A 17,374-nucleotide genomic window follows, 5' to 3' on the forward strand; every position below is an offset into this window, starting at 1 on the left:
GATAACTAACTTTCTTTACGTATATATCATCAGTGTACGGAGCTCTGTACCGCTTCCTCTTCATGCTGCCATATAAATGAACACCGCAGTATCACAGCATCTCCTTTCCACCTACTACACCGACCCGTGGGTGGAAAACACGATCTTAGACATACCATGCAGTCAAGTGCACTTCTGTGTCGTATTCACTAATGAGTCCCACCCGAGCCTTTAGCTTCGGGACCAGAATTTGTATCTTCTTCAAGTTTCAACCCTTTGCGAGGCCCATCACTTGCTGCAAATCGCCGATAAGTTAGTCAGTCGATGCCACTACCTGACTACCTAGTACGTACTTTCACTTTGCGAGCCTGACCAAATTTTGGAAGAGTTTTACCCTTGTCTGTTTCAACCTTTCTTACGTAAAGAGCCTGTACCTATTTTTAAACGCAACACAAGCCATACCTTAGTGCACCATAATCACTACTATATCAGTCAAAATCTCCGGCTGGGTCTCGCTCGACTGATAGACATCTAGATTCTGGGTAGCGCACAGCTCGTGATTTGTTTGCCGTCGCATGGTCTGACTTGACAGGATGTCGCATGGCCTAAATGACTACCTAGGTAGGTACTTCCAGTTGTCACCGTCTCTCAGTGAGGGTGGGAGGCACCTAGTAGTCCACGGTTCGTTCCCGCTACCCCCAACGGAAAGTGCTAACTAATTGGTCTACGGTGCTGTGATATTCTGGGCCTGTTTTGCAGCTCTGAAGCTCTCACACACCGATGTTCGAATGGCTAACTAGCACAAATGCTGTTTTCTCTGGGGATTCGGGTCAACATGGGATACCACCACTCATCAAATCAAGCGCCAGTCTACAGTCAGATGAAGGTCCGGTTTCGAGACCAGGGATTGACTTGTATGCGGATTGAACTGTCCTGTTGTAAGATTTGTCGGATGCGTTGGCCGTACGGTTAACCCTTGCTCGGGGACATCACCAGTAAAGACCCTTCAAGTCACAAGTTCTTCTGCGGAGATGAGAGCCGCCAACGCGGCTGCTGTTCAGCCGCGCTGACAGCACAGAGATCAGATGAAGCGTCTTGAAGGACGTGGACTCAGAATGAAGAGGTCCTAAGCAGCAAGGGGTCATTCCAGATCTCGGGGGTACTGGTCCGGCCAACATGTCCGTAATTGGTATAATTGTATAATTAGTGTACATAGTATTCCAACCTCCAGTGACGGTGGATCAAATGTGCTCGGGTGGATTATGACAGGCCGCAAGGGCCGAGTCCATTGGTGTTGGGGATTGGAGATTGGCAAACCGACGGAGGGAAAGGCATACCTTAGGCAAGTGGAGTGAGGCGACATGGTGCGTCTCAGTAGCGAGGTGGAACAGATGCACACACGCAGACGCATGTGCATCTCTGCATTCTGATTCCCTGGAGCGGACGCATAAAAGGAGAATCACTTTCTTTGTATCGTTTCTTGATAGGTAATCAAAAGATGGGCAGAAGACAGAATTTATCTAGAATACGACTCTGCTTACTGCTTTTTTATACTGGTTTCTACACTATGTAATAGGTGAAGGGAAAAGGTTGAGGATGAAGCATGACGGCACCACCACCAACACACTTGATTTAGATTGTGTACAGTACATACAGTACAGTAACTTAGTAAAGTATTGCGTACAGTGGAATCCATTCCGACCAACCAATCTTCATTAGACAAGGTAATCATCATTGTAATGGGGATGAGAACAACAGCAGCAGCAGCAGCACGAAGAATAATGTTAAGGTAATGGAAATGAGCATGGTGTCTTCCCCACCTACGCTTTTGCACCACCAACCAAGGGTCTCTGATGTCCACCCGGAATCACTGACAAGCTTAACTAACCCCGACCTTACCGTAATAATGTGGTTAGTGCAGTGTAAACCACCCGTACCCGTACCCGTTCCAGTTCCAGCTCCAGTTCCATCACCACACCTCTTTCTCTCTCTCTCTCCCTCTCCCTCTCTCTCTCTCTCTAATCTTGACGCCGACCTCTTCTGGCTTCTCTCCTCCCCTCCATACCCTCCCGCGCCCGCCTCCCCTCCCCCCAAAATATTATTGATCTCTCCTTCCTTCCCTCCTACTATCAATCCCCTCCGGTTGACAACCTCTCCTGACGACGTCTGTCTTGATCAAAGACGTTGTCTATTATTTTCTTTCTCTTTCTGTTATCGTCCTCCTCTGAACGTCTGTTCTTCCTTCGTCTTATTTCTCCCCCATAGTTTCTCTATTCTTTCTTCATCTCAATTCCACCACTCTCGTCAACTGTCGGTGGAATTCCAATTGGAGGTCCCGTGACTTGTCGCTGGCTCGCCTGGTCTGCTCTACGTCCTCTTCTTTCCACCCCCGCGCTCCTCTATCCTTTGCTTCTTCCTTCCACTCCATACCTCTATCGCCGTCCGTCTGGCACCGTTCGCGCAGGCGGTGTGTTACTGGCTTCGTGCCTTCCCGTCCCTCCAGTTTGCGACTTTACGTCGTGCGCCGACGTAGAGCTCTATCGTCACTTGGCGATCCAGCCAGATGGCTTCAACTGTCAACTCCGTGCCGGCCGCAAATAATGCATCCGGCAATGCCGTCAATGCGCAGAATCCCAGCGCTCGCCCTACACTGAGATCCAGCGCCAGTACCAAGGCGTCTGATGGAAACCGGCGTCAATCTGGTAGTCCGCTCGACGGTGGACAGAGGTATGTTTTGTTGTCCCGCTCATTGCTACCTGTTGCTTGCGGCCCTTTCCTCCGACCGACTCACCTCATTGCACCCTATTCACCGCTGGTCTTCTCCTATTCCCTTCTTGACTTCATGGTTCCTCCTAGAGAGCCTGAGTTCATGGACACTTGTCTCAATTGACGTTGCCTTGTCCCGCCTGTGCCTTTTTACGTCATCTTGCCCTTGGATACCCCAAAAATCATATCGGCTCGCTCCATCGTCAAATACAGCGCAGGAACTCTACTGTTCCTCATGACATAGGTCTAGACACATACTAACTTACAATTATCCTCTCAGACGCAGTAACTCCCAGAAGGCTTGGTCACAAGGCAACCCAATCACTCAGCGATCTTCATATGCGCAGCAGAACGGCAACATGCCCCAAAAGCAGCCAGCCTCGTCTAGAAATCCTTCCAAAGAGTCTAACACGCCTGATAACCATGCACATGATCGCCTTGTGTTCTTGCTCACCAGCTTTATTGTAAGCTTCATCCAGCCACGATGGTCGTTGGAATTACAGCTCAGAAGCTAACAACTATTAGGGGCTAACTGCGACTGTCACAACTAAAACTGGAGAGAAATACACCGGAGTCTTTTCGTCTGCGTCTCTAGAGCCCAACGAATCTTCGTTCCTTCTGAAGATGGTCCAACGACCTAATAAGCAGGAACAGCACAGAGCGAATGGAGTGAGTGAGGCTTCTAGCCCATTCATGGGATCTGCACCGGATCACAGCATGTCTTTTGATGTCAAAGATATAGTCGACATCTCAGTGTCTGATGTTTCCACCACTGATGTTCTTGCCAAGGCTCCGAACGGTACGTTTCTAGCCCCGCGTCGTCTTCATAAGCTGACAACCTTTCAGGTGCCTCCGTAGGCTTTAAGACTGATACTGACATCTCCGGCAACCTCGCAATTCGTGAGCGGACCCTGAAGCGCTGGGAGCCAGCAGCAGACACAGATGTGGATTTGTCCCTAGACGGCGCAAATGCCTCGTCCGGATGGGATCAATTCGAAGCGAACGCAAGACTTTTCGGCGCTACTAGTAGCTACGACGAGAATATTTACACGACCAGGATTGATCGCTCGGATCCTGCTTATAAGCTGAAGGAAGCAGAGGCTGCTCGGATCGCCCGCGAGATTGAAGGCACAAATACGGACAATGTCCATGTTCGTGAAGAGCGAGGTTTGGCGTCTGCGGATGACGGCGATGAAGAAGAGAAATACAGCGGTGTGCGCCGTGATGAGAAGGATTTCCCACCCCTTATCTCTGGACAGCCAAACAAGTACACCCCACCAGCCAGGAGGCAGAATGCCGCTCAATCCGCTGCTCTCCCCGCATCTGCAGCCCCTGCCCGGTCGACCCCCACCGTTCCGAAGGATGCTGCTACTGCGACGCCGAAGGAGACTGCTCCGGTCCAGGCCCAATCTACGCCATCCAGGGTCGCTCCAGCTCCCGCTCCCGTTGTTGAGGCGGAAAAGAAACCCGCGGCATCCAAACCTCAACCGGGCCCTGCTCTGCCCGCTGCCAGTAATGCTACTGCCAACGTTGAAGTTGAGGTGTTGGATTCTTTCCGTCGATTCGCCGATAATGAAAAAGCGAAGATGCAGGAACGTCGCCGTAACCAAGCCTCATACGACCGCACCATTAAACTCAACGAATTGATGAAGTTCTCTAAAAACTTCAAACTAGCTACCCCTGTTCCCAAAGACCTAGTGCCGATTCTTGCCAAAGATCCCCACAAACAGGAAGAGATCATCCAGCGAGCCCAGCAACATGCCGAGGAGAAAACAGCAACGAAAGCATCCCCAGAATCCACAGAACCGAAGCCAGTGACCCGCGCTCCTGCGGCTACTACCGCTCCCCCTCTGGCCCAGACCGACCGTTCCAACATCTCGCGCGGTCGCCAAATGTTCCCCCCAACCGGCCCCAATGGTGCCCCCGCGGGGCGACTACCCCAGCAGAACATGCATGCGGGCCGTCAAGCCACAGGAATGCTTGGCCACCGTCTAGCTGACAACTTGCAGCAGAGGAAGGGAGTTGCAACGGGAGTGATCCCTGCACCCTTGCCCATCAACGAGGTTCGCAGCCCGCCAAGTGGCCCTGCCAGTGATCACCCTACCGTCACCAGCCCGACCAAGGCGCAGACTCCGACTTCAGCGGTCTCAAGTAAATTCAATGTGAGAGCTATGGAGTTTAAGCCGAACCCTGCAGCGAACACGTTCACACCCGGCACCTCAAACATCTCATCTTCATTTGCTCGTGGACGCTCTGTCTCGCGGGCCACTAGCCCGTCCGCTTTCTTTGGTGCAAAGAAGCCACGCCCAATCTCAGAGCGACCCTCTCTTAACGAACACTTCAATCCTATCAAGCGCATGAAGAAGGAAAGCACAGAAAAGAGTGACAAAGACTACACGTTCAACGGTGGCATACCCCCTGCCTATAAAACACTGCCCACCTGGGATGTGCCTGCCGGCAACGAAGAGAAGACATATCTACAGATGTTCAAGCCCCCTGCCTCTGTGCCGGCTATCTCCCCCCAGAACCGTTCTGCGTCAAACTCGTCGATTCCACATCAACCACAGATGCCCTTCCAGTATCCGCAGTCCTCCCAGGGTATGCCCCCGACAACTGGCCCTCCTCACGGCCCTCATCTTCATCCCCAGCAGCATCATGGTTCGGGTCCACCCCATTTCGATGATCCCCATCGTATGCAGATGTCAGCGTCAACATCTCAAATATTCCCTTCTCCTCGTCTCCAGCATGGTTATCCTTCTCCTATGGCACCCCATGCTCAATTGGCGTTCGGACAGCCTATGCCACAGTTCTACGTCAACCAGGGCGGCCCGCAACCCGCTCATATGAGACACTATCCTGGCACTTCTCAATTCGTGAACCCGCAATCTGGCATGGGTGCACCCATTATGGTTCAGCAACCGTCCAGTGGGCCTTACATGGGCGTTCCTCAAGGTGTGGCTCCCTACACACCTCAGATGCAGATGTATTCGCCCAATCCTGGCCATGCTTATCCTCAACATGCACCACCTCCCCAGCCCCATAGTGGTTATCCTAGCCCTAGCCGCGGTGCCCCAATGATGATGCACCAGAATTCTCAACAGGGCCAGCCCCCACAGCCCGTCATGTTTATGTCTCCCGGACAGCATGGACAGCCAGTGCACCCTTCTCAGCAGCCAGGACACAGTATGTAATCGCCCAGCACGCTCTTCCAGTCACAGGCATGCTAACATTCGGCTGGCAGTGCCCCCGGTTCGAGGAAATTATCCCCAGCAGCAGCAAACCCATTTCCAGTCTAGTCCTCACCAAGTGCATCATTACCCTCCTCACCAACACCGAACCCCCAGTACCGGCTATAATCAGATGCCTCAAGGTCCACCTCAGGTGCCTGCTCAGCCTCCACAGGCTGCCTCGTCTGGTGCTCAACCCCAGGAAGCTGCAGACGAAGTGAAATGAATCTCTTCTTGATTTTGCAAGACTCTGAATCGCAGGCTTGGCAACCTATCGGGAGGGCTGTGTTGACCCTCGATGGGCATTACTCGACTCCACTTAGCCGTGAACAAGATCAACTCACAGTTGGCGACTCCACCTCCGTGCCGACACACACCTCAGTGTTTCTCGAATCTATCAGTACCATGTTACCTTCGCGCCTAGCTCTTCGCTTATTGAAGACGCATATAGTTCCAGGCGAGCGGATTGCTATTACATTTTGGTGCGTTCATCTTTGGTCCTGGATCTTCGTGTGCGGCTCAGACTAATTGCAGTAGACGACTCGTCAGTCTTATATTGAGTCCCTCGGCCGCGCCAGGCTCGAGTGCCCGAGAGATTTGCCAGAGAATTGGCTACAGGGTGAACGATAGCGGTTCTCTCGGGATGGTGTGGGGAGAGCCATGAGCGTGACGCAGATCGTGGCCATCCTACACGGACCTACACGTAGGTTGTTGGAAGTGATCTTGGATCCGACCATACCATTTGTGAGGAACTGTTCAAGTCATTGCTTTATGGCAATGGTGTTCTGGGGGGTCTATTCGTTTTCTCATTTTTGTCTGCTTATTAGGTTTCAGTTACCATTTTTTCGCGCGAGGGATGGAAGATTGGACAAGTGCATGTGGAAGAATGCGGTGGCATGAAGGGTGATTTGTCAGTGGAAGCTATTGATGATGTAGTTCGGCACGAGCATGATGGAAGGGGGCTGAGGTCATAACGGGGAAGAGGTTTGCATGGAAGATACGGATATGAAGGAAGAGAGGGAGAAATCTGAGGAGTGATTTGCTAGTAACTTCAAAAACAATGGAACTTTCAATCTGATTAGCCAATAGTCTATGTCAGTAAGTTGCGCGTGTTGCGCCTCAGCACACCACAGGACAATGACAGATATCAGGGGAATGTGCAATCTCCTCAGGTCTTTTCAGTTTATAAATTCGGTCGTCATTCAATCCACCTCGACCAACCGACACCATCAACTACCACCACCACCACCGCAGTATTTCCATCCTTTTCGCCCATGATCCATAACCTCCCCATTCATCCTAACGAACCTCATACACCACCAAGTCCCCAGAGCACCTCGATTCCACAGCAAACCACATATACCAAGCCCCATGAGAACCCACAGCCACCCTTCAACACACCCCAATCCCCGCTCCCCAACCTCCTTCCCCATATACCACATACTATGTACCATACGGCATACAGTAGAAGTATCCCCCGAGCCCCATCCCACCCCATAACCCCACCATTCCCGCCCTTCTCTTCCTCTCACACCGCACCCATTCACATCACAGCAGTTACTACCGAATCCCACAAACCTCACACTTTTCCACCCCCCTCTCCCAGTTTTCCCCGGGGTTATCGCCGTCAGAACTCACGTCCCCAATCGTTCATGAGTCAGACGAGATACAACGGGATCAAAGGGGATAGGGGCTATAAAAGAGACGAGGCAAATGTCCGCCGCAGCCTTATAGTTTCTGAAAAAAGTTCCTCATGGAAAGTGAAGCGGAACCAGAAACCCCAAATTGCGGCGTGTTTTGCTATACACATGTCCTGTTTTTTCCAAGGGGGGCCAGAGGTTTTGTATGGGTTTTTGACAAGACCTTGGTATTTTTAGGGGTTGGAAGGACATGGGTCTGCTTTTTTGTGTTGTGAAGGGCAAAGGGAGAGGTGGGGAGAAGGGAGGAGATGGGAGAGAGGAGGGGATGGGGGGAGAGGGGTTGGGGAATGAGGATGAAGGAGGATGATGTGGGGTGATATCAGGAAGGCTATGGGGAGGTTTGGGGTGGGTGGGATTCGTAGGTTTCGTGTGGATCTGGTGGTGGGAAGTTCGTGGGATGGCATGGAGGAGGGTGAGGTGGGTAGTCGAGGAGGGAAGTCACTCGGCGCGGTGGTGGTTTGGTGTGGTAGATTGGGGTGTGGTTGTTCGTGGCGGACGGCGCGGTCTGACCTTTTACCAGGTTCGCATCATTGGAGATTTTGATTTGAGGGGGATCGTGGTGGTGGAGCAAGGGGAAGCCGGGGGGGGAGGGGGAAGAGGGTAACTGGCGTAGGGTTCATTTTGGTAGGAGAATATCGAGGATATCAGGATGAAGATGATGGTAAATAGATATGGTAAAGTGAGTGGTTGGAAAGGTTACCAGTGGGATGAGATGAGAAAAAAAAGGACACTAGATCAGCAGGCACAAGGGATAATCATAAGGGGCGAAGACACTGTTCATTATCAGCATCATGAAAAGGTCGAGTCCATCATCTGGACTGTAAACAAAGGAGAGTATCAGACGCGATGGGAGGAAGGGAAGGGAAGATGAAGATGGAATGACGAAGCTCGAGCTGAGGGGGCGGAAGAAAGATTTCAGGCACTGGGCCTCCGGGCGCTAAGCCTGATTCGGGGCGGGGCAGTTCAAGCTCCGCCTTCAACTTGGCCGAGTCCCGCGGATCATCTTATGTATGATTATTATTGATTGAGTGTCATCTCCCCCTCTCCTCCTCCGCCTATACCAACATCTCATTGTCAATTTGGGGGCCGCAAACATTGCTCGCCTTTGGAACATACTTTAAACTGCGCTTGTTGTCTGCTACACGCTTCCTACATTCTACCCGATATTCGAACAACTGTTGCGACCGGTGCTGCTTGAGACCAGCTAGCGGCCAATCCCCTATCACCCACTCCCCATTTGCGACGATGGATTTCCTCAAATCGGCTGTCGCATCTGCCATCGCCAAAGGCAGCTCCTTTCCTTACTCCCTCGGAGACAGAGTTGATATTGCTGACTCCATTTGGGCTCTTCATAATGCTACGAAACGGGTATGAAGCTTCATGTACTTTCTCGTAGGGTCGCATTGACACTGAGAGCTAATGCGAAGCGTGCTGCCACAAATAGGACGACGGGTCGCCGTGTAGTGTGTTTACATTCGATATCGCCGCAAACAAGTCTCGGTTACCGCTCGCCAAAAATGCAGTGCGAAAGTCACGAACATTAAGACATCCCGGCGTGATCAAGGTTCTGGACACGATTGAGGTAATGCGCGGCTTTGCACATGGCACTTCCTGCTGAGGGCAACGACTCTAATCGATTGCAGACGGACGCCAATCTTTACATCGTTACCGAGCGTGTTGTACCTCTATCCTGGCACGTGAAGCGGAGAAGCCTGAGCGAGGAGACGGCCAAATGGGGGCTGTACGCCGTCGCAGTATGTGCTTGCTGTCCTGAATATAGATGACGACTGCCACATTGATTAACACTGGTCTCAGTCCACTCTGAATTTCATCAACGCCGATGCGTCGTCCGTCCATGGTGCCGTCAGAGCCTCGTCGGTGTTCACGAGTGAAAGTGGCGAGTGGAAGCTGGGAGGGTTTGACATTTTAAGTTCAATGAATGAGGAGGACGCCGTTATATACGTAAGACACTCTGCCAAAGTGCTGGACGTAGAGGAGTGCTGATCTCTTGAACAGACATATGCCAGTCTTCTACCGGACGCGGCTCGATACACACCTCCGGAAGTCGTGAAGGGGGGCTGGGATATCATCAAGCGCCACCCTCTCACAGCCATTGACTCATTCGGATTGGGAATACTAATCTATGAAGTCTTCAATGGCAGTTTCACAGGTGGTGACCAGGTGGGCAAGACGACCAACATACCACCTAGTATGCACCAGAGCTATAAACGGCTATGCACAGCCAACCCTAAGCTGCGGCTGAGTCCCGCTCATTTTGTCGAGCAGGGAAAAAAGAGCGGTGGATTTTTCCAGACGCCGCTCATCCGCTTATGCGACGATATAGAAAGTCTGGGCCTGAAAAACGATGTTGAGCGGGAAGAATTCGTGAAGTATGTCCCTGCTCCAAATCTACAAGAATCGAACTAATGCTAAGTGGTATAGTGAGCTCGATTCCCTGTCGGAGGACTTCCCTGAGGAGTTCTTTAAAATGAAGGTGCTTCCGGAACTTCTGAAGTCCGTCGAATTCGGCGGAGGCGGCCCGAAAGTGCTCAGTGCGGTTCTAAAGATCGGTTCTAAGCTGTCATCGGAGGAGTTCAACGCGAAGCTTACCCCAGTGATTGTTCGACTATTTGGCAACCCTGATCGGGCTCTGCGGGTCTGTCTGCTGGACCATCTACCGATGATGATTGATAATTTACCCCAAAGGGTTGTCAATGATAAAATCTTCCCTCAGATTGTAGGTCAATCGCCGCTTTGCTTGCTTGTCCCTGCTAACACTGCCATACTAGACCTCCGGCTTCACGGATGCGGCACCCGTGGTCCGCGAGCAGACAGTCAAGGCAGTCTTGCCAATTATCAACAAACTCAACGACCGCACTATCAATGGTGACTTATTGAAATATCTGGCGCGGACTGCGAATGATGAACAGCCCGGAATCCGTACCAATACAACTATCTGCTTGGGCAAAATAGCAAAGAATCTTGGACAGGGTGTAAGTGCGATTCGGAGCTATGCTGATTTCCTTTGCTGACAGTGGGCAGTCACGATCCAAAGTTCTCATCGCAGCTTTCTCAAGATCCCTTCGAGATCCGTTTGTACACGCGCGCAGTGCTGGTTTACTCGCGTTAGGCGCAACGATGGAATTCTTCTCGGAAGAGGATTGTGCGGGCAAAGTGCTGCCCGCCATTTGCCCTTCTTTACTGGATAAAGAAAAGTATGCGCTATTCTCATTAAAACATGCATAGGGCTGGGGCTAATGCAGTAACATTAGGATGGTGCGAGACCAGGCAAATAAGACCCTGGACCTTTACCTTCAGCGTATCCGAAAGTTTAGCAGCACCATGGCCGACACGGTGCTTCCATCCACAACCAGTCCCGGACCCGCCAAAGACACCGCTCGCATTGGAACAAGCAACGACAAATCGTGGGCGGGATGGGCCATTTCGTCTTTCACAAATAAGCTTACGGCGGCCAATGGCGAAATTGAGCCCACCGCGAATGTTGCCAAGCCTGCCGAGCCAGAGCCTGTGCGCTCTGCGTCAGTGCCTCGTCCGACTCGGTCATCGCCACTTGTCCCTAAGGATACAGCGCGCCCCGCGGGTCATTCCCTAAACCGATCCGTGTCTGAGCAGCCACCAATGGTGGCCAAGGAGGAAGAACCTGAGGATGTGTACGACGCTTGGGGCGCGGTAGACGATGAGGACGAGGGGAGTGCGCTTAAGGAAGAGGATCCGTTCGAAGTAGCCGCAAGCAGCACCCCTTCCGTACCGGCTCCAGCGCCCAAGGCAGCCGCAGTACCATACGATGATGGCGGGGAGCCGGACTTTGCAGGCTGGCTTGCGGCACAGTCGAAGGTCAAGAAGCCGTTGCCTAAGGGCTTGAACAAAACTAGCTCTGCGACTGTTTCACGTACATCGAGTCGTGGCAGTGTGGCTCAATCGAGGACGGCTGCACCTGCTAAGAAGATCGATACCAAACCCAAAGATGAGGATGAGGATGACGGATGGGGTGATGCATGGGATTGAGATTCCAAGAATTTTTTTCTATTGCACATAGGCATGGCGTTGGGAGCAGGACGGAGTAAACATATGGCTGTCTGGTCGCAACAAATAGTGCTGCGGATATCTCGATACCTTATTAGATCAGGATTTGAATATAATACTAGATATATCATTTATGTCCTATACTATAACTATACGGACAGGCATAAGACATAGCCTGTAGATATACTCAACATGAAACCACTATAGTGATCGACTTAATAGGGCGGAAGTCAGTCAGCGGGGAAGCCGCCCCGTGATTTGGCACTTCTCAGTGCATTCGCCGATCCTCCGCCCGCCGCCCGATGGATGATTCCCACTCAGCCTCCTTCTTCTCCCTCCCTCCCTCCCTCCTCTCCGAACTTCCTCCCCCTCCATCCCAGGATTTCCGGCATTTATTATTATCAGCTCTTCCTTCATATACCCTCAGGCGCGTCTTCGGTTCTTCTTTTTATTACATGTGAGTTGCCTGCCACTTGTATTGATCTTCCCCAGAGCCTGTGTGTAACTCGAACCACAACTGACGGCGTTCGCCGATGATGTACTAGTTAACAATCCTGCTGCCTTCCAGCGCCTCCGTTGTCCCTGCGTCCGTCTGGGCCGGTGGTATTCCATGTCATCTTGAGCGCAATGGATGACGATTGATGAGCCTGAAGGTTGATCTACCACTTTTGATGACTGCTCCCCCGCTTTGTCCTCTAGCATTTAATCGCTCCACGCCTTTGCCATGGATTCCGAGGAGGTTCCTCCTCCTCCGCCATACTCCGCGGTCGATCCAATGATCGCCCAAGCCAGCAATAGAAACGCTGCCGCATCTGCAGAAGTTAATCGCACTTTGCTCCGCCTGCGGGGGGGTGATGCAGCATCGTATGACCCACCCGCCAGCCCTGCGACGAGTCTCGCTGGGAGTGAGAGTACAGCGGCCTCCGCCTCGCTGCCCGCCCATTTTACCTCTGCAGCGGCTTACTTCGCCGAGAGAGTCGCTCCAACGCAGAATCCCGAGCGGCCGATCGCAGAACATTGCGTCACTATCTATCCACGGAGTCAGTCTAAAGACTTTCCCCGTCGTCCGCGGTGCTGGAATACGCGGACGGAGGACATCACCCAGCAGGACTGGGACATGTTCCTACGGTGTCTTTTCCCCCCACATCTCGGACTTGCGTCGTCGTCTTCCGAACTACCCCGTCAACTCAGAGCCGAAATCCAGCGCGATCGCAAGGATCGACCTCAGGAGAGCGACGCGGATCGCAAGCGGCGCATTTCCGCGGTGATCATGGAATGGAATCAATACTTCTTCGAACCACGGTCAGCCCGTGTGATGTATAATTACGTGATGGATCCTCAACGGACGCCACGATCGTCTCTGTGCCCTAAATGTTATCCGGCTGCAACAAGCCGCACCGGACAGGTTGCCTCGAATGCCGGTCGAACTCGTCAGCAGGAACCGAATGCGCCACCAACAACCCCAGGTCAGGTTGCCGCCGCTCCACCAAACGCTACACCTAGTCCTGGACCCTATGGTTTCCAGCCCTACCCGCCTCCTCCAGTGCCTGGACCCTATGCCGCCCCATATGGTCCTCCTACTTTTTACAACCCTCCCGGTATCCCTCCAGTCCAACCTCCTGTGTATCCTTACGCCGCTCCGCCTCCGCCTCCACCGGGACAGTATCCACTACCAAATACGTGGGGTTGGAATGCGCCCCCATATGGTTATACCGGTCAAATTCAGGGCCAATCAAAAGGCGGCCCTCTCGGGTGGATAGCATCACTGGCTTCCCAGGCCCAGAGATACGGTGAACGCATTACTGAACAAGCTGCGCAATATGGTGATCACATCAGCGCACAAGCCCAGCACTACGGTCGACAAGTCGAAGAACAGGCTATAGCTCATAGCCGCTGGTTGGAGGAGCAAGCTGGCCTCTCAGGACGGAAAATGGGCGACGCGTTCACTGGGTTCAGCGGTCGCCCGCAGAACGAGTGGGGTGCGAGCGAGCCCCCGAAGATCGGATACTATAACGCACCCTATACCCAACCCACCGCTGCCCCGACGGAGACTACAACGGGCATCATCGCAAACCAACAACCGGTCTCAACACCGCCGGATCGCACGCGGCGGGCATCCGTGAGCTCAGAAGCTTCGGATACCTCTTTCTCATCGATCGATACGTTTTCAACCACTTCCGAACTCAGCGCGTCCGATCTGGCTACCGTCCGCGCACAGCTGTTGTCACTGGATGACTATCATGACAGAGCTCTGTATGAGCAAGCCGTGGGCCTCCGCCGCCAACTCGATCTTTTGCAAGAATCACGACGGCAAAACCGCGTTTCGGGCCGAAGCCACTGGCGCCACGGCTGGGGCCGGTGGGAATCGCCACAACAGCAGCAGCGGAAACAGGCCGAGAAGCGCGCCGTGAAGGAGGAAACGCGGGCGACGCGCAAGGCCTTCCGGGATGTCGTACGGCGGGCCCGTGAGGAACAGCGGGAGAATCGACGGTTGAAGCGCAACCGTCGCCGCCAGGAGCAACGAGTGCGCCAGACGTCCGAGACTGCTTCGGATGCGGCATTGGAGCAGCGTCTTCAGACTCTCGAGTTGGAGAATAGCCTCGAGGCTCCGTCGACGGTCCAGTCGGCTGCATCGCTTTCGTCTCCGGTACGGTCTGCGGCCGAGACGGAAGCCAGTGAGATCAGCCCGGTTCGTGCACCGAGTACGGAGTCATCGCGCGATGTAGAGAAGAAAGAAGACAAGGTGATCCCGAAAGAGAAGTCTGAGAGTAGTGATAAGAAGCCCGCTTCGTCGGACAAGGGGACTGAGAAGTCAGCCGATGCAAAGAATGCAGATGAAGGGAAACGAGCTCCGTCGGGACGCAGATAGGGTGAGCATAAAACGAGGGCCTCAGCATAACGTAGTCGGGTTAGCGTCGTGTCGAATTAGCAAGCGGGATGGGATATGCATAGCAAGGTGTCGTCGGTCTGTCTTGTCTACTTGTGTATTGGGTTGAAAGTCGGAGGCATTCTTATGTGGAGTTGTGTTGTACTGTACATACAAGCATTTTGGCCGCAACGGTAACCGTTTTGGAGTTGTAACCTTCCAACCTTTGACTCTCTAAACAGTTTCTTTTTTTTTTTTTGGTAGATTCCAAGGAGATGGCAGCACTAGTTACTCGCCTGCGCCGCCTCATTCTTCTCGACCAGATCGCCGACCCCCAAGCCGCGGCCGACCTTGACGCGCACCATCTTCTCCTGATCCTTCTTGTCGCCGTCGTCGGCCTTGCCCAGCTCGCCGACAGGCTCGCCCTCATCGCCGTCCTTCTCCTCCTTGGCGGCGCGCTCGCGGTCCTCGCGCTCGATCTTGGCCCAGTCGACCCACATATCCGACAGATCCATGCGCATGGCGTAGGCGTCCTCGCCGTCGGCGTAGTACTTGCTCTCGACGGACTCGACCTGGAAGCCCAGGGTGTCGCGGTAGAGGCGCAGGGCGGCGGTGTTGGAGACGCGCACGTGCAGCGAGACGTATTGCGCGCGGTGGGACTCGGCCATTGCTCTTTCTGCCCACATACAAACAACATCCAGTCAACATTAAGCCATTTTCATTCCCCGTCCTTCAACTCATTCTCTTCTTTCGTCCGAAACCCACACCGATAGGATAGGGGAAGGGCTGGGAAACGTACGACTCATCCGCATCAACCGCTCCGCAATCCCCAGCCGGCGGTGCGTGCGCATCACGCTCAGCGAGGTGATGTGGCCGTGCGCGACCCCGTCCGTGGGCTCCTCCTCCATCTTGGCCAGCACGTAGCCGACGACCTTAGGGTAGCTGTCGCTGCCGCCATGCTTGCTGTAGCCGTTCTTGGGCCGCACCACCGCCACGAAGGACAGTTGCGGCCAGGTCAGCGCGTGGTACAGGTAGTACTTCAGGAAGTAGTTCTCGGGGAGGTTGGTGATGTTGCAGGTTTGGATGGAGGGGAGGAGGTCGATGTACGAGGGGTAGCTGCTTAGGGGGAGGATGTCGACCATTTTGTTCGGCGGGCGGGGGGGGTGAGATAGAAAAGAGAAGGTGGAGAGAGGGGGGAGGGTGAGTGGTGGCCCTGGTGGTTGGAGGGGTCAATTGATGTGAGGATGGGTGTGGGTGGGCGGAGATAATTTGACAGGTTAGATAACTGGTGATTGATGATGCTTGGTTTATTGTTAAGGCGGAGAGAGAGAGAGAGAGAGAGAGAGGGGAGATGCTCGGGTCAGGTGCGTGCTAGTCCTGTTTGGGGATAGTGTTTTTATCTCCCGGCTCCCTACCGTTCCTACTAGTTATGTATGTTTTCAGGTATGGTACTCCATATACCTACGGAGTGATTGTCGGTGATGTGACGGCGGAAAGACCATGACTTGTGTGTCGATCCATGTCAAGATGCGATGCCAGAGTATTTTGTAGAAAGCCAAGGGACAACCTCATGACACCGGAAACACTCTCCTGCCGATCATGAGAGTGAACATTGTCAAGCTCAAGACCCCAATGACAGTCGTGATCGGCCGATCTCTCGCATACTCCGTGATACTACTCACACTCGTAGAAAGACGGAAGGGAGCCGTGGTACACGGTTGATTAACCGAAGAGGGACGCTGCCGTAGATCGACCGAATCCAATGCTCGCCGGAGGCTGTGCGCGCTGCGGAATTCAACGTCCCAGCAGCCCTCGACGATCCAGTCGAGCCAAAGGCCCTCCGTGCTCGGCAGAGACTTCCTCTCCGGCCAATACGCTCTGCCGTCGGTGGGAGAGTTGTGCTTGAAAAGGTCGATCTCACACTTCGTGCCGGTCATGACTTCGTACAGGACCGTCCCCAGGAGGCCGACGTCGATTTGGGTGGTGTATCCATTGTCATCGGCGGTCTCCATATCGGACTCCAGTGGCAGGAGCGACGCCTCGGAGAAATCGCAGATTTTGACCGCCAGTTCGGTATCCAGGAGGAAATTGCGAGTGGCAATGTCCGCAACAAGCACCCGTTTGTCGTGGATGTAGCAAAGGGTGCGTGCCATGGCCCGAAACCAGGTGAGCTGAAGCTCCTGCGACGGCGGCGCCCGGCGCGTTTCGAGATAAGCCCGAAGGTCGCCATTAGCCATGTAAGCCAGTTGGGTGGACTCCGCTGAACACCCAAGACAATCGACGATGCCGCTAGAGGGGTCATCCGGATCGCTTTGCAAGCGACGATAGATACTTTGCTCGCGTCGGAGGCTGGAAAGGTTCACTTCCACGTCGGAGTCGGAGCTCCACAGATACCGTAACGGGATTTTGACGGCAGCGCCTTCTTGAAGCAGAACAACGGCCGAGCTTCCGCTTCCAAGAACCTGCTCTTGCGGGATTGGATCGCCTCGAGGATTAAGAAATGGGGAGGGCATCGCGACACGAAAGCGGGGAAGGACAGTGGGAACGAAGTACTCTATGCGGGGGGGAAATTTGACATAAGTTGGCCGAATGCCAGTCTACGGGATGCTTGAGGAAAATAGCAGTGCGTGGTTAACTTTAGAGAAGAACTAACGTCTATTTTGTACACACATCAAATTCAATTTAGGCATCAAATATCCCCGCAAACGAAGCGAACCAATGCCGGTAAAATCGAGCGTTCTTTCTCCTAGAGTAGTAACCTCCATTTCAATATGAAGAGCTTCATGCATTTG

General features: G+C 53.3%; 6 protein-coding genes across 6 annotated transcripts; 3 read left to right on the top strand and 3 right to left on the bottom strand.

Moving 5' to 3' along the window:
* Nucleotides 1-2,987: 2,987 nt before the first annotated feature.
* On the top strand, nt 2,988-6,388 carry BO66DRAFT_257882 (putative PAB1 binding protein (Pbp1)). The gene is made up of 4 exons (XM_025643020.1): nt 2,988-3,209; nt 3,271-3,544; nt 3,592-5,928; nt 5,987-6,388. The coding sequence occupies exons 1-4, from the start codon at nt 3,105-3,107 to the stop codon at nt 6,196-6,198; spliced, it is 2,928 nt and encodes a 975-aa protein (XP_025497733.1). The 5' UTR covers nt 2,988-3,104; the 3' UTR covers nt 6,199-6,388.
* A 636-nt stretch (nt 6,389-7,024) lies between these two features.
* On the bottom strand, nt 7,025-7,424 carry BO66DRAFT_396606 (uncharacterized protein; the record flags this gene model as incomplete). The annotated part of the gene is made up of 1 exon (XM_025648514.1): nt 7,025-7,424. A coding segment is annotated over exon 1 (200 nt), but the record flags the coding sequence as incomplete, so codon positions are not given.
* Nucleotides 7,425-8,733: 1,309 nt separating this feature from the next.
* On the top strand, nt 8,734-11,833 carry BO66DRAFT_476224 (COPI-interacting protein CEX1). Its single transcript, XM_025653307.1, has 9 exons — nt 8,734-9,040; nt 9,117-9,254; nt 9,316-9,426; nt 9,488-9,634; nt 9,689-10,062; nt 10,115-10,409; nt 10,462-10,665; nt 10,715-10,887; nt 10,945-11,833. Exons 1-9 carry the CDS (start codon nt 8,918-8,920, stop codon nt 11,696-11,698), a joined length of 2,319 nt encoding a protein of 772 aa, XP_025497735.1. The 5' UTR covers nt 8,734-8,917; the 3' UTR covers nt 11,699-11,833.
* A 238-nt stretch (nt 11,834-12,071) lies between these two features.
* On the top strand, nt 12,072-14,798 carry BO66DRAFT_362142 (uncharacterized protein). The gene is made up of 2 exons (XM_025645058.1): nt 12,072-12,173; nt 12,262-14,798. Exon 2 carries the CDS (start codon nt 12,441-12,443, stop codon nt 14,583-14,585), a length of 2,145 nt encoding a protein of 714 aa, XP_025497736.1. The 5' UTR covers nt 12,072-12,173; nt 12,262-12,440; the 3' UTR covers nt 14,586-14,798.
* BO66DRAFT_386630 (peptide alpha-N-acetyltransferase complex A subunit ARD1) lies at nt 14,730-15,724 on the bottom strand (the record flags this gene model as incomplete). Its single annotated transcript, XM_025646195.1, has 2 exons — nt 14,730-15,258; nt 15,382-15,724. 2 exons carry the CDS (start codon nt 15,722-15,724, stop codon nt 14,867-14,869), a joined length of 735 nt encoding a protein of 244 aa, XP_025497737.1. The 3' UTR covers nt 14,730-14,866.
* Nucleotides 15,725-16,150: 426 nt separating this feature from the next.
* Nucleotides 16,151-17,095, bottom strand: BO66DRAFT_416315 (kinase-like protein; the record flags this gene model as incomplete). Its single annotated transcript, XM_025649590.1, has 2 exons — nt 16,151-16,236; nt 16,267-17,095. 2 exons carry the CDS (start codon nt 17,093-17,095, stop codon nt 16,151-16,153), a joined length of 915 nt encoding a protein of 304 aa, XP_025497738.1.
* Between the last annotated feature and the right edge of the window lie 279 nt (nt 17,096-17,374).

Source organism: Aspergillus aculeatinus, assembly GCF_003184765.1.
Source record: "Aspergillus aculeatinus CBS 121060 unplaced genomic scaffold BO66scaffold_95, whole genome shotgun sequence".
Classification (NCBI taxonomy): domain Eukaryota; kingdom Fungi; phylum Ascomycota; class Eurotiomycetes; order Eurotiales; family Aspergillaceae; genus Aspergillus; species Aspergillus aculeatinus.

Excerpts from the sequence above, each read along its gene's own strand:
- BO66DRAFT_257882 (XM_025643020.1), top strand. The coding sequence starts at position 3,105 with ATGCCCCAAAAGCAGCCAGCCTCGTCTAGAAATCCTTCCAAAGAGTCT. Across the intron at positions 3,545-3,591 it reads TCTTGCCAAGGCTCCGAACG|GTGCCTCCGTAGGCTTTAAG; the intron begins GTACGTTTCTAG and ends ACAACCTTTCAG. Across the intron at positions 5,929-5,986 it reads TTCTCAGCAGCCAGGACACA|TGCCCCCGGTTCGAGGAAAT; the intron begins GTATGTAATCGC and ends TTCGGCTGGCAG.
- BO66DRAFT_476224 (XM_025653307.1), top strand. The coding sequence starts at position 8,918 with ATGGATTTCCTCAAATCGGCTGTCGCATCTGCCATCGCCAAAGGCAGC. Across the intron at positions 9,255-9,315 it reads AGGTTCTGGACACGATTGAG|ACGGACGCCAATCTTTACAT; the intron begins GTAATGCGCGGC and ends AATCGATTGCAG. Across the intron at positions 10,666-10,714 it reads CAAAGAATCTTGGACAGGGT|TCACGATCCAAAGTTCTCAT; the intron begins GTAAGTGCGATT and ends GACAGTGGGCAG.
- BO66DRAFT_362142 (XM_025645058.1), top strand. The coding sequence starts at position 12,441 with ATGGATTCCGAGGAGGTTCCTCCTCCTCCGCCATACTCCGCGGTCGAT.